This window comes from Dasypus novemcinctus, chromosome 8 (assembly GCF_030445035.2).
Source record: "Dasypus novemcinctus isolate mDasNov1 chromosome 8, mDasNov1.1.hap2, whole genome shotgun sequence".
In the NCBI taxonomy this organism is placed as follows: Eukaryota; Metazoa; Chordata; class Mammalia; order Cingulata; family Dasypodidae; genus Dasypus; species Dasypus novemcinctus.
This window is the reverse complement of record NC_080680.1, coordinates 78,630,190-78,643,835: the sequence shown is the minus strand read 5'-3', so window position 1 is coordinate 78,643,835 and position 13,646 is coordinate 78,630,190. Positions and strand designations below refer to the sequence as shown.

The 13,646-nt window shown below is 44.3% G+C and overlaps 1 protein-coding gene and 1 long non-coding RNA gene across 5 annotated transcripts in view; one reads left to right on the top strand and one right to left on the bottom strand.

The window, feature by feature from the left end:
• The window catches only part of UBAP1 (ubiquitin associated protein 1), an 84,391-nt gene extending 82,364 nt beyond the window's left edge, over positions 1–2,027 (bottom strand). The window contains exon 1 of one of the 4 annotated variants that reach the window (XM_004471892.5): positions 1,799–2,027. Coding sequence is in view for 1 of the 4 variants with exons in the window: in XM_058301998.2 (XP_058157981.1) it covers positions 1,309–1,348 (40 nt within the window). In the remaining 3 variants the exon portion in view is untranslated. Of the gene's footprint in view, positions 1–1,308; positions 1,622–1,798 lie in introns of those variants that run through there. The other 3 variants (XM_071216824.1, XM_058301997.2, XM_058301998.2) reach the window with 3 other exon arrangements.
• Positions 2,028–2,128: 101 nt separating this feature from the next.
• On the top strand, positions 2,129–12,455 carry LOC131279464 (uncharacterized). The gene is made up of 2 exons (XR_009186832.1): positions 2,129–2,381; positions 3,033–12,455. It is a non-coding gene; the product is annotated as an uncharacterized lncRNA (long non-coding RNA).
• The last annotated feature ends 1,191 nt before the right edge of the window (positions 12,456–13,646 follow it).

Sequence of the window (13,646 nt, the reverse complement as noted above, 5' to 3'; positions counted from 1 at the left end):
TCTTTTTTTGGTTAGTCATTGGAAAAAGTTTACATTACACTTAAAAACCTCAACACATTCAACAATATATAGAACAGGAAAAATACTGGCATCTGCACTCTGTTATAATGCTGAAAACACTCAGAATTTTAATCACTATTAAAGTTCTGAGGTCTTCATTTTAAGCATCTTACCATAGTCAAGAGAAGGATAAGAGAAAAGGAGTACAAGATAAAGTGACATTATCAAAGAAGGGTGCATTAACAACCAACATTAATAAGAACTGTCTACAGACCTAATACCTCATCAGGGTACTGTTACTGTCTTCTTCAAAATCAAAATGAAAAGTAAAATCTGTCAGATACACAAAAAATATGTCATGATGAGGTATCGAGTATTAAACACTAAACGAGAGAAATTCAGGAAGTTTTTATATTCACACACTTTAGCTTCCTTCCTTTGCCTTCATTTCTAAAATAACATTTTTTTTTCCAAAGAGGCCATAAGTTATATAGATCAGTAAGTTATTTGCCAACTGCTGTAAAGTGATAGAGATCCTCACTAAAGACTAAATACTGAAGAAACATTAATTTTCTAATTTCCATAATTATCATAATGCATCTTATCGATGCAACCCACAGAAAGCATTCAATAAATTTTGAATAAGTAGAATGAATGAATAAATAGGAAAGATTATAAACAAAAATTTAATTTAAAAATTACATTTAAAGAAAAATAAATGCAGACTTAATTCCTTTAGACGTTGGACATTTCACGTTCTGTGATTTATGATAACACAGAAACTTTCACTTTAACTACATTAGGAAGTTAACTAGAAAGGGTTATCTATCACTAAAGAGTAAGTGCCCTGTTTTTCCCACCATCAAATCTAACACAATCCAAAAGGGAATTATCCATCACATGTGTTCAAACTCTCAAAACTAATCATTAGAACTGAGGAAAGAGAAGCACTAGTGAGTTTAGAACAGAATATATTTAATAGTCAACTCCATTGCCAAATATAGCTTTGCACTACTCTATGGTGTATAAAAACTCTCAAATTTTTATTTCAGTTTAACTTAAAATGTATTTTTATGCCCAGCCATACTTTTAAAAGGCTTGTCTGGAAACACCAAAAAGGTCACAGATCACTGGTACAGCAGACCAAATAAACGCACTATACTCGACGTTCCACAAGAAAAACTGGAAACTGTTTTAGAGACCCAGATTGACTCTACAGGTAAATCTCCACCCAAGAACAAACCAAAAAGGTAAGATAAATACACCAGGAGAAGACGAGACAATGCCAAAGACATTCCCAAAACTCACTGAGTCCAGGTCTGGAGTTCTCTCTTTCTCCTAGTCTCATCTCCTCAGGGAGAACTAAATCGGCTTTTCACGCCCCCACCTCACCCTCAACTCCCCATCACCTTCACTACTAAAATCCGAGTACCCTTCTCCTTTATCGTTCACCTAGTTCCTACTGCGGTCTGTCTCACTCCAATCAGACTTTGTCTGCGGTACCTATCTTCTGTAGAGTATGAGTCCCCTTAATCCGTATTTATTATTCCACATTCCATCTGCCCTCCGCCCTTTCAACTCCGATCCTCTCACTCCGACTCTCTCCCAGAATCCACCCCAAATCACATATCTCCGGCCCCTTCTCCCTCCCACTCTCCACTGCTAGGTCAGGCTCTTTTCATTCCGCGCGGCCTCCAGCCCCTTCTACAGGTTCCTTCCCCCACGCGTTTCCCAATACAGGCCCCTTCCCCCAACCCCGCCCCTCTCTACCCCCTCCCACAGGAAGAGGCCCTCTCACCTGAACCGCCGAGGCTGCCACCGTCCCAGAAGCCAAAGGGTGTTGGCGCCGGCCGGCCGCCCAGGCTCGGTCCCCTCTGAGCGCCTGACGACCCCTAGGGAGAGCCAATGCCACCACCTCCAACTCTGCCCGCCCCAGGCCAGGCCGTCACCGTAACCACCGCCAGTACCGCGGCAGCCATGTTGAATTCTTACTTCCCTCCTCCCTCCCCCCACCGCTCCGCCCCTTTGGGCGTCTGACGTCATGGCGCCACCCGGACCAACGGGAAGAGTCGGCAGTGGCGTAACTGCCCTCTCGCGGTGAACTGCAAGGCGTTGCGTTTGAATTGGACGAACCTTGCTGACCCACGGAGAGAGGCGGGGGAGGGGGTTACTAGCACGCTACGGCGTAGGGGATGGAGAGGCCGCCGAGGCTGACAATCCGAGAGGCGTGGATCCCGAAGGGGTGTATAATGACTTAGCAACAGATCCTACGTGGGAATCAGGAGGTGGAAGCTCACCTCCTTTGTTCTAGGAACAGTGAATAGCCCAGTGTGACTGGAATGGAGTGAGCAAAGAAGAGTGTAGTAGAAGATACCAGAGAGGTAAGAGGGCTAAGTCTTTTAGGCCCTTGTAAATCTTTTTAAGGACTTTGGCTTTAACTCTGAGAGAACTGGAAAGCCACTAGACAGTAGAGGCAAGCAGGGTAGGAGCAGAAAGATCACTTAAGAGGTCAGTGCAGTAATTCAGGCAAGTGATGATAATGCCTTGGGCCAGAGTGGTAATAGTAAAGATGATCAGAAATGGTCAGGTTCTGGCTACATTTTTGAAGGTAGAGCTCTAAGAATTTGCTCGCGGATTGGATGCAGGGTGTGAAGAAATGAGAGGAGTCAAGGATGACTTTAAGGTTTTTGACTTGTCGAATTCTTCCAGATTGGCTGGAAGAATAGAAATGCAGATTTATCAAAATTTCTGAAGCTAGTGCTCTTTAGAACACTGACATATAGGGGATGGGAAGAGGAAGCAGAAAAAGATGAAAAAGTAGTGGGCAGAGAAGCAGGAAGGAAATCAGAAAACTACAGTGCCATGGAGGATAAGGAAGGGAAAACCCTAGGAGGACTGGGCCTTTTTCCCTTCAGAATAAGATACCCTGAGACCAGGGACAAGCCTCCCCCATCAGGCAGAGACTTCTGAGATTCCCCATCAGTTGTCTCCTGATCCCAAGTATTTTTTCTTCCTTGCCCTCTTGCTTTAAGTGGCACCCAGGTTGCTGAGGCCTTCTCCTCGACCAGCTGCCATGCCCCCCAAATCCCAAGGAGGTCACCCATTCCTGAGAAACAGAAAAGAAGTGTGGACATTTATCTGGAAAAGCCAACAGTTACTCATCTTCCTAGGAGAGACTCATACTTGTCAGTTTCCACATGTGAATTCCAGGCACCAGAACAGACCGAACAGGATGCCAGTCCTCTGCTGTCCCTGTGCTGTCTTTCCTTCCCAGTACACCTGGACAGGAGTCAGCACATCTGCAAGCCTGCAGCAATCTCCAACCGAAGGGGCGCCAGGTTGCACCCCTCCTGCTCTGTCTCTCTTCTCTCTTCCTCCTTTCATACTCCAGGTCTTTGGGGTGTCTGAGAGCAGAAACAAGAAAGACAGATAACCACCAGCCATGGAACTGATTAAATCCTACCATGTGCAGGCATGAGACTACAAAAATGTTCTCAAGGAGGGCCAATGAGGGAATTAAATAGATATACAGATAATGATGGTACCTGGCAGAAAGCCACCTGAGTTCCCTAGGTAGTATATTGCATGCCTGAGTAGAAAGGAGAAAGAGTTCAGGTGGACTTGAGAACTCAAAGAACATTTCATGAGAATTGAAACATTTAAATTAGGCTTTAAAGGTCAGGTAGAATGAAGGATGCACATAGCAGTGAGAACAATCTGAACGGAGGCATGGATGCAGAAAAGTTCCAGGAAAAATCAGAATTAGTAAATTAAGGGGAGAAAAGAAAGCAGAAGGAGATAAAGATGAAAAGACCAGAAGGGAAGAGACTTGGCTTGTGTTCAACAGTTCTGATGTTGTAAAGTCACTGACACCCTTGACAAAGGACCTTTTCTCCTGAGAAAACCAATAGAAGAGTTGGGATGAATATATAGAGCCTTGAAGCCAGATATTAACTCTTTCTGCAGAAGCTTGCAGTTACAATTAAGGACTTGGGTTTCTTGTTTACCTTTGAGGTTCCTTCCAGTTCTCAGACCATATGTAATAAATATAACATAAAGATGCAATTATCCTGATGACCATGAATGAATCAAGATGACTGTAGGCGGCGGACTTGGCCCAGTGGTTAGGGCGTCCGTCTACCACATGGAAGGTCCGCGGTTCAAATCCTGGGCCTCCTCGACACATGTGGAGCTGGCCCATGCACAGTGCTGATACACTCAAGGAGCGCCCTGCCACACAGGGGTGTCCCCGCATAGGGGAACCCCACGCACAAGGAGTGCACCCCGTAAGGAGAGCCACCCAGCGCGAAAGAAAGTGCAGCCTGCCCAGGACTGGTGCCGCAACGGAGAGCTGACACAACAAGATGACGCAACAAAAAGAAACCCAGATTCCCGTGCTGCTGACAACAACAGAAGCGGACAAAGAAGACACAGCAAATAGACACAGAGAACAGACAACCGGGGCCGGGGGATAGGGGAAGAGGAGAGAAATAAATAAATCTTAAAAAAAAAAGGTGATTGTAGCCTTCAAAAGGATGAACATATAAACAGACAAAATACTTGTTGGAGAAAATACAGCCCTTACTGGGACACGGAGATTGATATGACTATAGACAAAGGTTTATTGAGAAGCTCCCCCAATGGAGGAGGTCTGAAGAACAGCATGGTGGGGGTCTGAAGAGAGACTTCAGCCCACTCCTGGAAGGGGGGGATTTGAATTTATACAGAACTTTCCTAGGCAGGGAAATGATAGTTGGTGGGAGGGGGTTGAGGGTCCGAGTGAAGTACAGGAGCCAATAGAAAGCCCTAGAGGTGAAAGCTTTCCCTGATAGTGACTAGAAGATAGTGGGTTAGGGAGTTATGGTTTCTTGGAATGCTGCAGGAGCAGATGTTGCTTTGTTCTGTAGGAATTTTATCTCTGATATGTAGGTAGGAAAGGTTTCCATTTCCCTTTACTCCCATCTCTGTGGTTTCTTTATTTAACCTGTGAGAAAGTGCTGTGGCCTTACACACATAGGCTTATGGAGAATGGGGTTAGCCTTTCCCCAGTGCGTATTAGGGGAAACTGAGCTACAGCTTGCTAGTTATTGGAAACCTCTAACAATACTTAAAATATTAGAAAGGAATATAGAAGAATTATATTTGAATCCTGGCATGGAAAGAACTTTTCTAATCATAACTCCAAATTCAGAAACCAGAGAGGAAATGGTTGACAGATTTGATAGTGGCAAAAGACCCCATACCCAAAGCAAAAAGATAAATTGGAAGGAAATATTTTAACCTATATAGCAGAAAAAGGGTTAATATTTTTAATATACAAAAAGCTCTTACAAATCAGTGAGAATATAATGATTCTCTTTAAAATTGGTATAGCTTATTGAGGCAGTTCACCAAAGAACAAACACAAATAGCCAGCAAACATGTGAAAAGATGGCCAACATCACTGAAATTTTTTTGAGTGACACAGGGTCCCATTTTTCATCTAACAAATTGACAAGATCTAAAAATATTGATTAAAGTAATTTGGCAGTAATTATCGCAACATATTGTTAAATTTTTAGAAAGCAAGTTACAGAATGTAAATCGTATCCATTTTTGTCAAAAGAAAATAGTATAGAGAGAGTTATATATGTTTAAATAAGCATAGATAAAAGGCTAAAAGGGTACACATCAAACTATCAGCTGTGGGGAGAGTAGAATGTGACTGGAAGGAGGTTGGGCAGTGGAACCAGGGACTAAAGAGGGAGGGGAAATTGGAACAATGAAAGAGATGTAGCCACTGCTGGAAACTGCCCAGGCAGCAGAGAGAGGAACTAGCCTGGCTTCTACCCTCCTCCCACCCTCCAGTCTCCTGACATTACGTTCCATTAGCTGAACCTAGCTAGAATCCAGTTTAAGGGAGCTCAGAAATGTAGTTTTCAGAAGAGCAGAGAATGAGTCTGAGAGCAAAGATGCAATGATGACTCCCAAAAGTTTTTGAGTAGTTCACAGAATTAATGAGAGAGATGGAGAACCTGATAGGAAAAACAAAGGAGTAAACAGCAGGATACATGGCACAAGTCATCTTGTAAGAATAGTCTGAGTAAAATATAATTAATTTTATTAGAAATTTTTAAATGGTGTGGGAAGACTGTCCTAGTACTGGGCCTAAAGAGCCGTGCCCATGGTAATTCATTCAGCTAATGTGGTCTGCTGTACACCAAGCCCAGTGCTTCAGTGGGAACAAAGATAAACAGGACCAGGTTTCAGCTATCAAGAAGTTCAGGGAAGGGAAACGGACTTGGCCCAGTGGTTAGGGCGTCCGTCTACCACATGGGAGGTCCGCAGTTCAAACCCCAGGCCTCCTTGACCCGTGTGGAGCTGGCCCATGCGCAGTGCTGATGCGCGCAAGGAGTGCCCTGCCATGCGCAAGGAGTGCCCTGCCACGCAGGGGTGTCCCCCGCATAGGGGAGCCCCACGCACAAGGAGTGCGCCCGGAAGGAGAGCCGCCCAGCGGGAAAGAAAGAGCAGCCTGCCCAGGAATGGCGCCGCCCACACTTCCCGTGCCGCTGGCAACAACAAAAGCGGACAAAGAAACAAGACGCAGCAAATAGACACAGAGAACAGACAACCGGGGGAGGGGGGGAATTAAATAAATAAATAAATCTTTAAAAAAAAAAAAGTTCAGGGAAGAAGACAATTACAATAGAGTTAAATAATCTCGGAGCTGAAGACAAGACCTGCCATCAGACTAAACTGCTTTTGTGCAAGATAGAAAAAGAGACCATCTCTGAGTTGACACAGTCCCAGGGACATACAGTTTGGCAAACTGAGTATAACTGGACTTTAACTCTCTCTGGACCTTCAGGCAGGTACCCTTGTGCAAATCACAAAGTTCACATCCATAGAAAGTTGTCCTGCTTGAGAAAATAGAGGCTGGCACCTACAGGAGGCAGAGTAGAGGTAGCTAATGAGGATATTCACTTGTACATCAGGAAGTCCTGGGAGGGGGAAGTGGATTTGGCTCGAGGGATAGAGCATTTGCCTACCATATGGGAGGTCCAGGGTTTAAACCTAGGGCCTCCTGACCCATCTGGTGAGCTGGCCCATGTGCAGTGCTGATGCGCGCAAGGAGTGCCCTGCCACACAGGGGCATCCCCAGCATAGGGGAGCCCCACGTGCAAGAAGTGTGCCCGTAAGGAGAGCCACCCTGCGCAAAAAAAGCACAACCTGCCCAGGAGTGGCACTGCACACATACATAGCTTGTGCAGCAAGGTGACGCAACAAAAAGAGACACAGATTCCTGGTGCTGCTGACAAGAATCCAAGCGGACACAGAAGAACACACAGCGAATGGACACAGAGAGCAGACAGTGGGGGGAGGGGAGAGAAATAAAAAATAAATCTTAAAAAAAAAAGAAGTCCTGGGAGGAAGCAGATGTGGCTCAAGCCATTGAGTGCCTCCTGCCCAAATGGGAGGTCCTGGGTTTGGTTCCTGGCACCTCCTAAAAACAAAAAGCAAACAGCAAGCAAAACAAAACAAAAACCCAACTCAGGGGAGCTAATGTGGCTCAGCAGTTGAATACCAGGCTTCTCACATATGAGGTCTCAGGTTCAATCCCCAGCCCTGGTATCTCAAAAAAAAAAAAAGGGGGGGGGGGGAGTCCTGGGAGCCCAACCTGCTAACCCAGAACACCATGAGAAACAATTTGACCAGGAAAGCCCCAGGAATTTAGAAAGGCTCCTTTGGAAAGGAAAAATTGACAGGTGGTATTTTAATGACTTTGCTTTGGTTATCCCATCGGGGTGAATGTCAGACTGACTTTCAAGAAAGTATGTTAGGGAAGCAGACATGGCTCAACTGACAGAGCATCTGTCTACCATATGGAGGGTCCAGGGTTGAATCCCCAGGGCTTCCTGACCCGTGTGGTAAGCTGCCAGGCGCAAGGTGTGTGCCCCACAAGGAGAGCCACCCTGTATGAAAAAAGAACAGCCTGCCCAGGAGAGGCACTGCACACAAAGAACTGATGCAGCAAGATGGCACAACCAAAAAAGAAATGGTTTCCCAGTGCCACCTGATAATGCAAGTGGATGCAGAAGAACATACAGCAAATGGAAACAGAGAGCAGACAACGGGGGTAGGGGAGGAGAAATAAATAAAATAAATCTTTTTTTTAAAAAAGAAAGTATGTTAGATCTAAAAGGATCCTTTGTCCAAAGATAAGTGAAATCTCAATACACACAGTTAAGTACACACATGAGCAATTGAAACTTGTGCCAAGCAAGAAAGCTTTGATCTGTGTGCTTCCAAGATTTGGTGTTGTCATGCTAGTCTTTTCTTTAAGTCATGTAACAGCATCGTGTCCACCAATAAAGGATTGGCTAGGTAATGTACTTGAGAGAATATTAGGCAAGACATCAAAAGGATGTTATGAAAAGCAAAACAACTGAGACAGTAAAAAGATCAGTGGCTGCCAGGAGTTCAGAGGGGGTGGGGTGAGGAGGAGAGGTGAATAGGTAAAGTAAAGGGCTTTTTTAATTTTTTATTTCCCTTTTAACAAATCATTTCCTATATAGGCTCTTTTTTATCTTCTTCCCCTCCCCCTCCCCTTTCCCTTCCCCCACCCTGCTGTTTTTGCTGTCTGTGTCCATTTGCTGTGTGCTCTCCTGTATCTATTTCTCTTTCTTCTTCTCATCTTTCTTCTCTAGCATTCATCAGGATTTGATCCTGGGACCTCTGTTGTGGAGAAAGGTTCCCTGTCAATTGCGCCACCTCAGTTCCTGGTCTCTGCTGCACTTCACCTGGACTTTCCTTTTCATCTCTCTTTTGTTGCATCATCATCTTGCTGTGTGACTCACTAGCATGGGCAGTGGCTCACTACACAGGCACTTGGCTTGCTGCGTGGGTACTCAGCTTGCCACACAAGCACTGGCTCACCACGCGGGCACCTACATGGGCACTTGCATGGGCACTCGGCTCACCATGCAAGCACTGGCTAACCTACGTGGGCATTCACACCAGCACTTGGCTCACTGCGCAGGCACTCAGCTCGCCATGCAATGGCACTCGGCTCACTACATGGGCACTCGGCTCATTAAACAAGCACCTGCATGGAGCCTTGGCTCACCGCGTGGGCACTTGACTCACTGCACAGGCACTCAGCTTGCCATGCAGGCACTGGCTCGCCACACAGGCATGCTTTCTCTTCTTTTTCACCATATAGTATGGTGGAGGCCTTGTCACTCGAACCACATCTGCTTCCCTAAAGGGCTTTTTGAGGGCAGTGAAACTATTCTGTATGACTGCGTATACATGACATTATACATTTGTCAAAACCTATAGACTTGTACACCAAAACAGTGAAACTATGGATTTTAACAAGTAATAATGTACCAATATTGGGTCATGAATTGTAACAAATGTACCATACTAATGCAAGATGTTAATAATAGGGAAAATTGGAAGAGAGCATATGGGAATTCTCTGTACTATCTGCTCAATTTTTTTCTGTAACTCCAAAACTGTTCTAAAAAATAAAGTTTAAAAATAAAGTTATAGAAATATGTAAATACGGAAAGATGCTTATAAAACTGCTAAAAAACCCACACACAAACAAGAACTACAAACAATATGTACAATGTGGTCTCATTTTTATAAAATGACCTATATGTGTGTATATATAATTGCGTTTGTGTGTGTATACGTTTTTTATAAAACCAGTTTTATTCACATACCATACAATTCTTCCAAAGTATACAATCAAGGTGTGCATGTAATTTTGAATTTGAAATTCTGAAAGGGCATATACCAAAAATATTTACAGTGCTTAACTCTTACTAGGAAGATTATGAGTGTTTTTTTTTCTTTATAGTTGTGTTTTCTAAAAACATTATTTTAAATTATGTAAATACATGAACACTTTCTCATTGTAAATGATTCAAACAACAGGAAGTATGTTCTGGTGATGCTGTAGTGTATTTCCCAGATCTCTAGCCTTCAGGACTGAAGCATTCATTTCCCCAGGTACTGAGAGTGTAGATGGCTGACATCTTGCAGCTAAGCACCCTACCAATCTTACCTGAGAAGAGCTGCCTCATTTAAAATCACGCTGTCTTCCTCAGAGCAACCCACATCCAATGACTGATTGATGCAGAGGTTAAAAAAAAAAAAAAAGTCCGGTTATTCCAGGGTATACCCAGGACAAGCAAACTAGAGTGGCTAGCCTAGGGTTCACACTGGAAGCTAGTGGGTAGCTTATTAAGGAAACTCAGATCTTCCTGCTGAGAGCAGTGCAGGGGAAGATGCTTTGTAGATTCACCAAGCCACTCATAGGGAGGGATGCCCTGACCAGCTTAGCCAAATGGTTTTTTTGTTAGTTTTGTTGGGGGTTTTTTGTTTTTTGTTTTTTGAGGTACTGGATCTGGGAATTGAACCTGGGACCTCATATGTGGGAAGCCAGCGCTCAACCACTGAGCTACATTGGCTTCCCTCAGTTGGTTTTTTCATCTGTTTTGCTTGTTGTGATTTTGGGTTTTTTTTCCAATAGTCACTGAGGACTGAACCTGGGACCTCCCATGTGGGAGGCAGGAGCTCAACTGCTTGAGCCACATCTGCTCCCCCAAAAGGGTTTTTGAGGACCAGGCCCTAGTAAAAACAAAGAGGTCACCAAAAGTTGCTCCTTGTGTGTAATTGACTCAAACAACAGGAGGCTTAACAAACCTCTTCCCTTAAACACCCCTGTCCAGCTGTGGGGATCATACCCTGGGGAGGATTGGCAGATAGACTTTATCCACATGTCATCTTGCCAGGAATGTAAGTACCTCTTAGAATTGGTTGATGCTTTTAGTGGATGGGTGAAAGTGTTTCCCACTAGAAAGGAAACAGCAAATAAGGTGGTAAACACCCTCCTAAAGGAAATTATCCCAAGGTTCAGACTGCCTTAAGTCCCTCCAAAGTGATAATGGGCTAGCACTTATATCAAAATAACCGAAGGTCTATCAACTGCCCCCAGAATTAAATATCCATAGTTTCTGTAGACCCCCATCCTCAGGGAGAGTAGGAAGGGCCAACTGAACCCTGAAACAAATTCTGGCCAAACTCTGCCAGGAAACTACATCTCCTTGGGTCCCTAATCTACCTGGTGCTTTGCTGAGGCTGTGTGTAGCTCCAAAAGACCCGCTTCAGTTTAGCCCCTTCAAAATTGTCTATGGATGACCTTTCCTCACCCAGTACCTGGTATTAGATCAGAAGACCCAAGAACTCACCAAATATTTAGTCAATCTAGAAAAAACTCAGCAAATCGTCCAAAGGCTCAGGAACAAGATCCTCCCTATCCCCAGCATGAGTTACCTCTACCTAAAGTTAAACATAGAAACCAGGTTCTGATCAAAACCTGCAAGAGAACAGATTGCATTCCCAATTAGAGCCAAAATGGAAGGGACCTTGCTCTATGATTCTGATCACTCCCACAGCCTTTAAAGTTAAAGGAATTGCCAGCTGGGTGCACTTATCCCAAGTGAAGCCCACTGTCCTAGGAAGTGCCAATTCACTGGAAGCACCCGATGAAACATTTGAGTACCAGCCATTGGACAGCCTGAAATACCTCTTCAAGTGACAGTGTTAGGTAGTGTCTGTGTTAACCCATAATGCAACTGTTATGAGTTGGGACATTTTGTATGTGGAAAGGAATGTTTGGCAGCCTGAGATTTATTAATTTCTAAAAGAGAGATTGTTTGTAAACTGCTCTTTTCCTCTGGGTGTGATACCCTTTGATTTTATTAGATTCAACTGAGAAGTCTTTGATTAAATTATGTTAAGATTAGGGCTTTGGGGAAACGGACTTTGGCCCAGTGCTTAGGGCGTCCGTCTACCACATGGGAGGTCCGCGGTTCAAACCCCGGGCCTCCTTGACCCGTGTGCAGCTGGCCCATGTGCAGTGCTGATGCGCGCAAGGAGTGCCGTGCCACGTAGGGGTGTCCCCCGCGTAGGGGAGCCCCACGCGCAAGGAGTGCGCCCCGTAAGGAGAGCCGCCCAGCGCGAAGGAAAGTGCAGCCTGCCGAGGAATGGCGCCGCCCACACTTCCCTTGCCGCTGACAACAACAGAAGCGGACAAAGAACCAAGATGCAGCAAAAAGACACAGAAAACAGACAACCGGGGAAGGGGAGGGGAATTTAAAAATAAAAATAAATCTTTAAAAAAATAAAAAAAATAAAAGATTAGGGCTTTGTTTCAACCACATCAGTAGGGTGTAACTCATTTTAAGTCCCCGCCCTCTTGGGGAGCTATATAAATGGACTTATTCAAGGAGACACAGAAGAAGATACACAAGAGAAAGTACTCCATAGATGGCACAGGAGAGAACTTTGTTATGACACAGTGGAAACTGACTTTGGTGAGAAACCAACCTTGAATTGGACTCTTTACAGCCTTCTAACTGTAAGCTTTTACCCCAAATAAATGCACTTTATAAAAACCAACTGATTTCTGGTACTTTGCATCAGCACCCTTTTGGCTGACTAATCCAGAATTTGGTACTGAGAAGTGGGTCATGCTTTTACAATTACCAAAAATGCTGGAATGGTTTATAAATGGGTAGGGGGTATTTTTTGGAGAAATTGTGAGATGCTTGATAGAAAAGGCCTAGATTGCTTTGAAGAGACTGTTGGTAAGAATTTGGAAGCTAAAGAGACTTCTGATAAAGCCTTTGAAGTAAATGATGAAACAATTATTGAAAACTTGAGGTAAGGATCTGTGTTTTAAAGTTGCAGAGAACTTAGCAAATTGACTCCTGATGTTATATGGAAGGCAGAATTTGAAAATGGTGATCCTGGAGATTTAGTTGAAGAGCTTTCCACAGTAAACTTGGAGAATGCAACCTGGTTTCTCTTTGTAGCTTATAGCAAAATACTAGAGAAAAGAGATAAGCTGAGAACTGAATTGTTGGGCACAAAGAAACCAGAAACTGATTCTAAGAATTCCAAGCCTCTGGAAATCAAACTCCTAGATGATAGTGCCCTTTTTGAAAGAATTAACTAAACTTGGAACTTGTAAGCCAAGGTTGAAAGTGCAGTTATCTAGGAAAGACTTGTGGGAAGTATTACTGTCTGATGGCTTGGACCCCTGCTTCCTGCATGCTAAACCAACAAGCTTTTTGTGAGATCTGTATGAACAAAACCACTGTCAGCCTGGACTAGAAGGGACATGGAAAAAAGAGATGAAAGGGAAAACAGCTTTAAGAGGAAAACCATGGAAAACCATTGGAATTAAGACATCTCCTTGGGCCAAGAGAAGGACCTCACCCATATATATGGAGAGCGTAAGTTTATCCCAGCATTTGAAGAGGGTGAATGCTCCCTGTTCAGGAGAGTTTTGCTGTCCCAGGCTAGAGAGAGAGTGAAGTACATTTCCCAAGGGCTGGGAAGAGTGAGGTCAACACCCCAGGGCTATGAGAGGGTGGACCTGTTCCCCATAGATTAGGGAAGGCCAGGTCACCACCTCAATGTTCTGAGGACATTGGGCCTGTATGCCAGATATTAGAGAGAATGTTGCCACCACCTCACTGTACTAAGAGGGTTGAGACTCTACCTCAGAGACTGGGTAAAGTGTGTCCATCACCCCAGCATTTTTGGACCTTGAGGTCTGGAGTTTAGTTGCCACTCAGATGCTT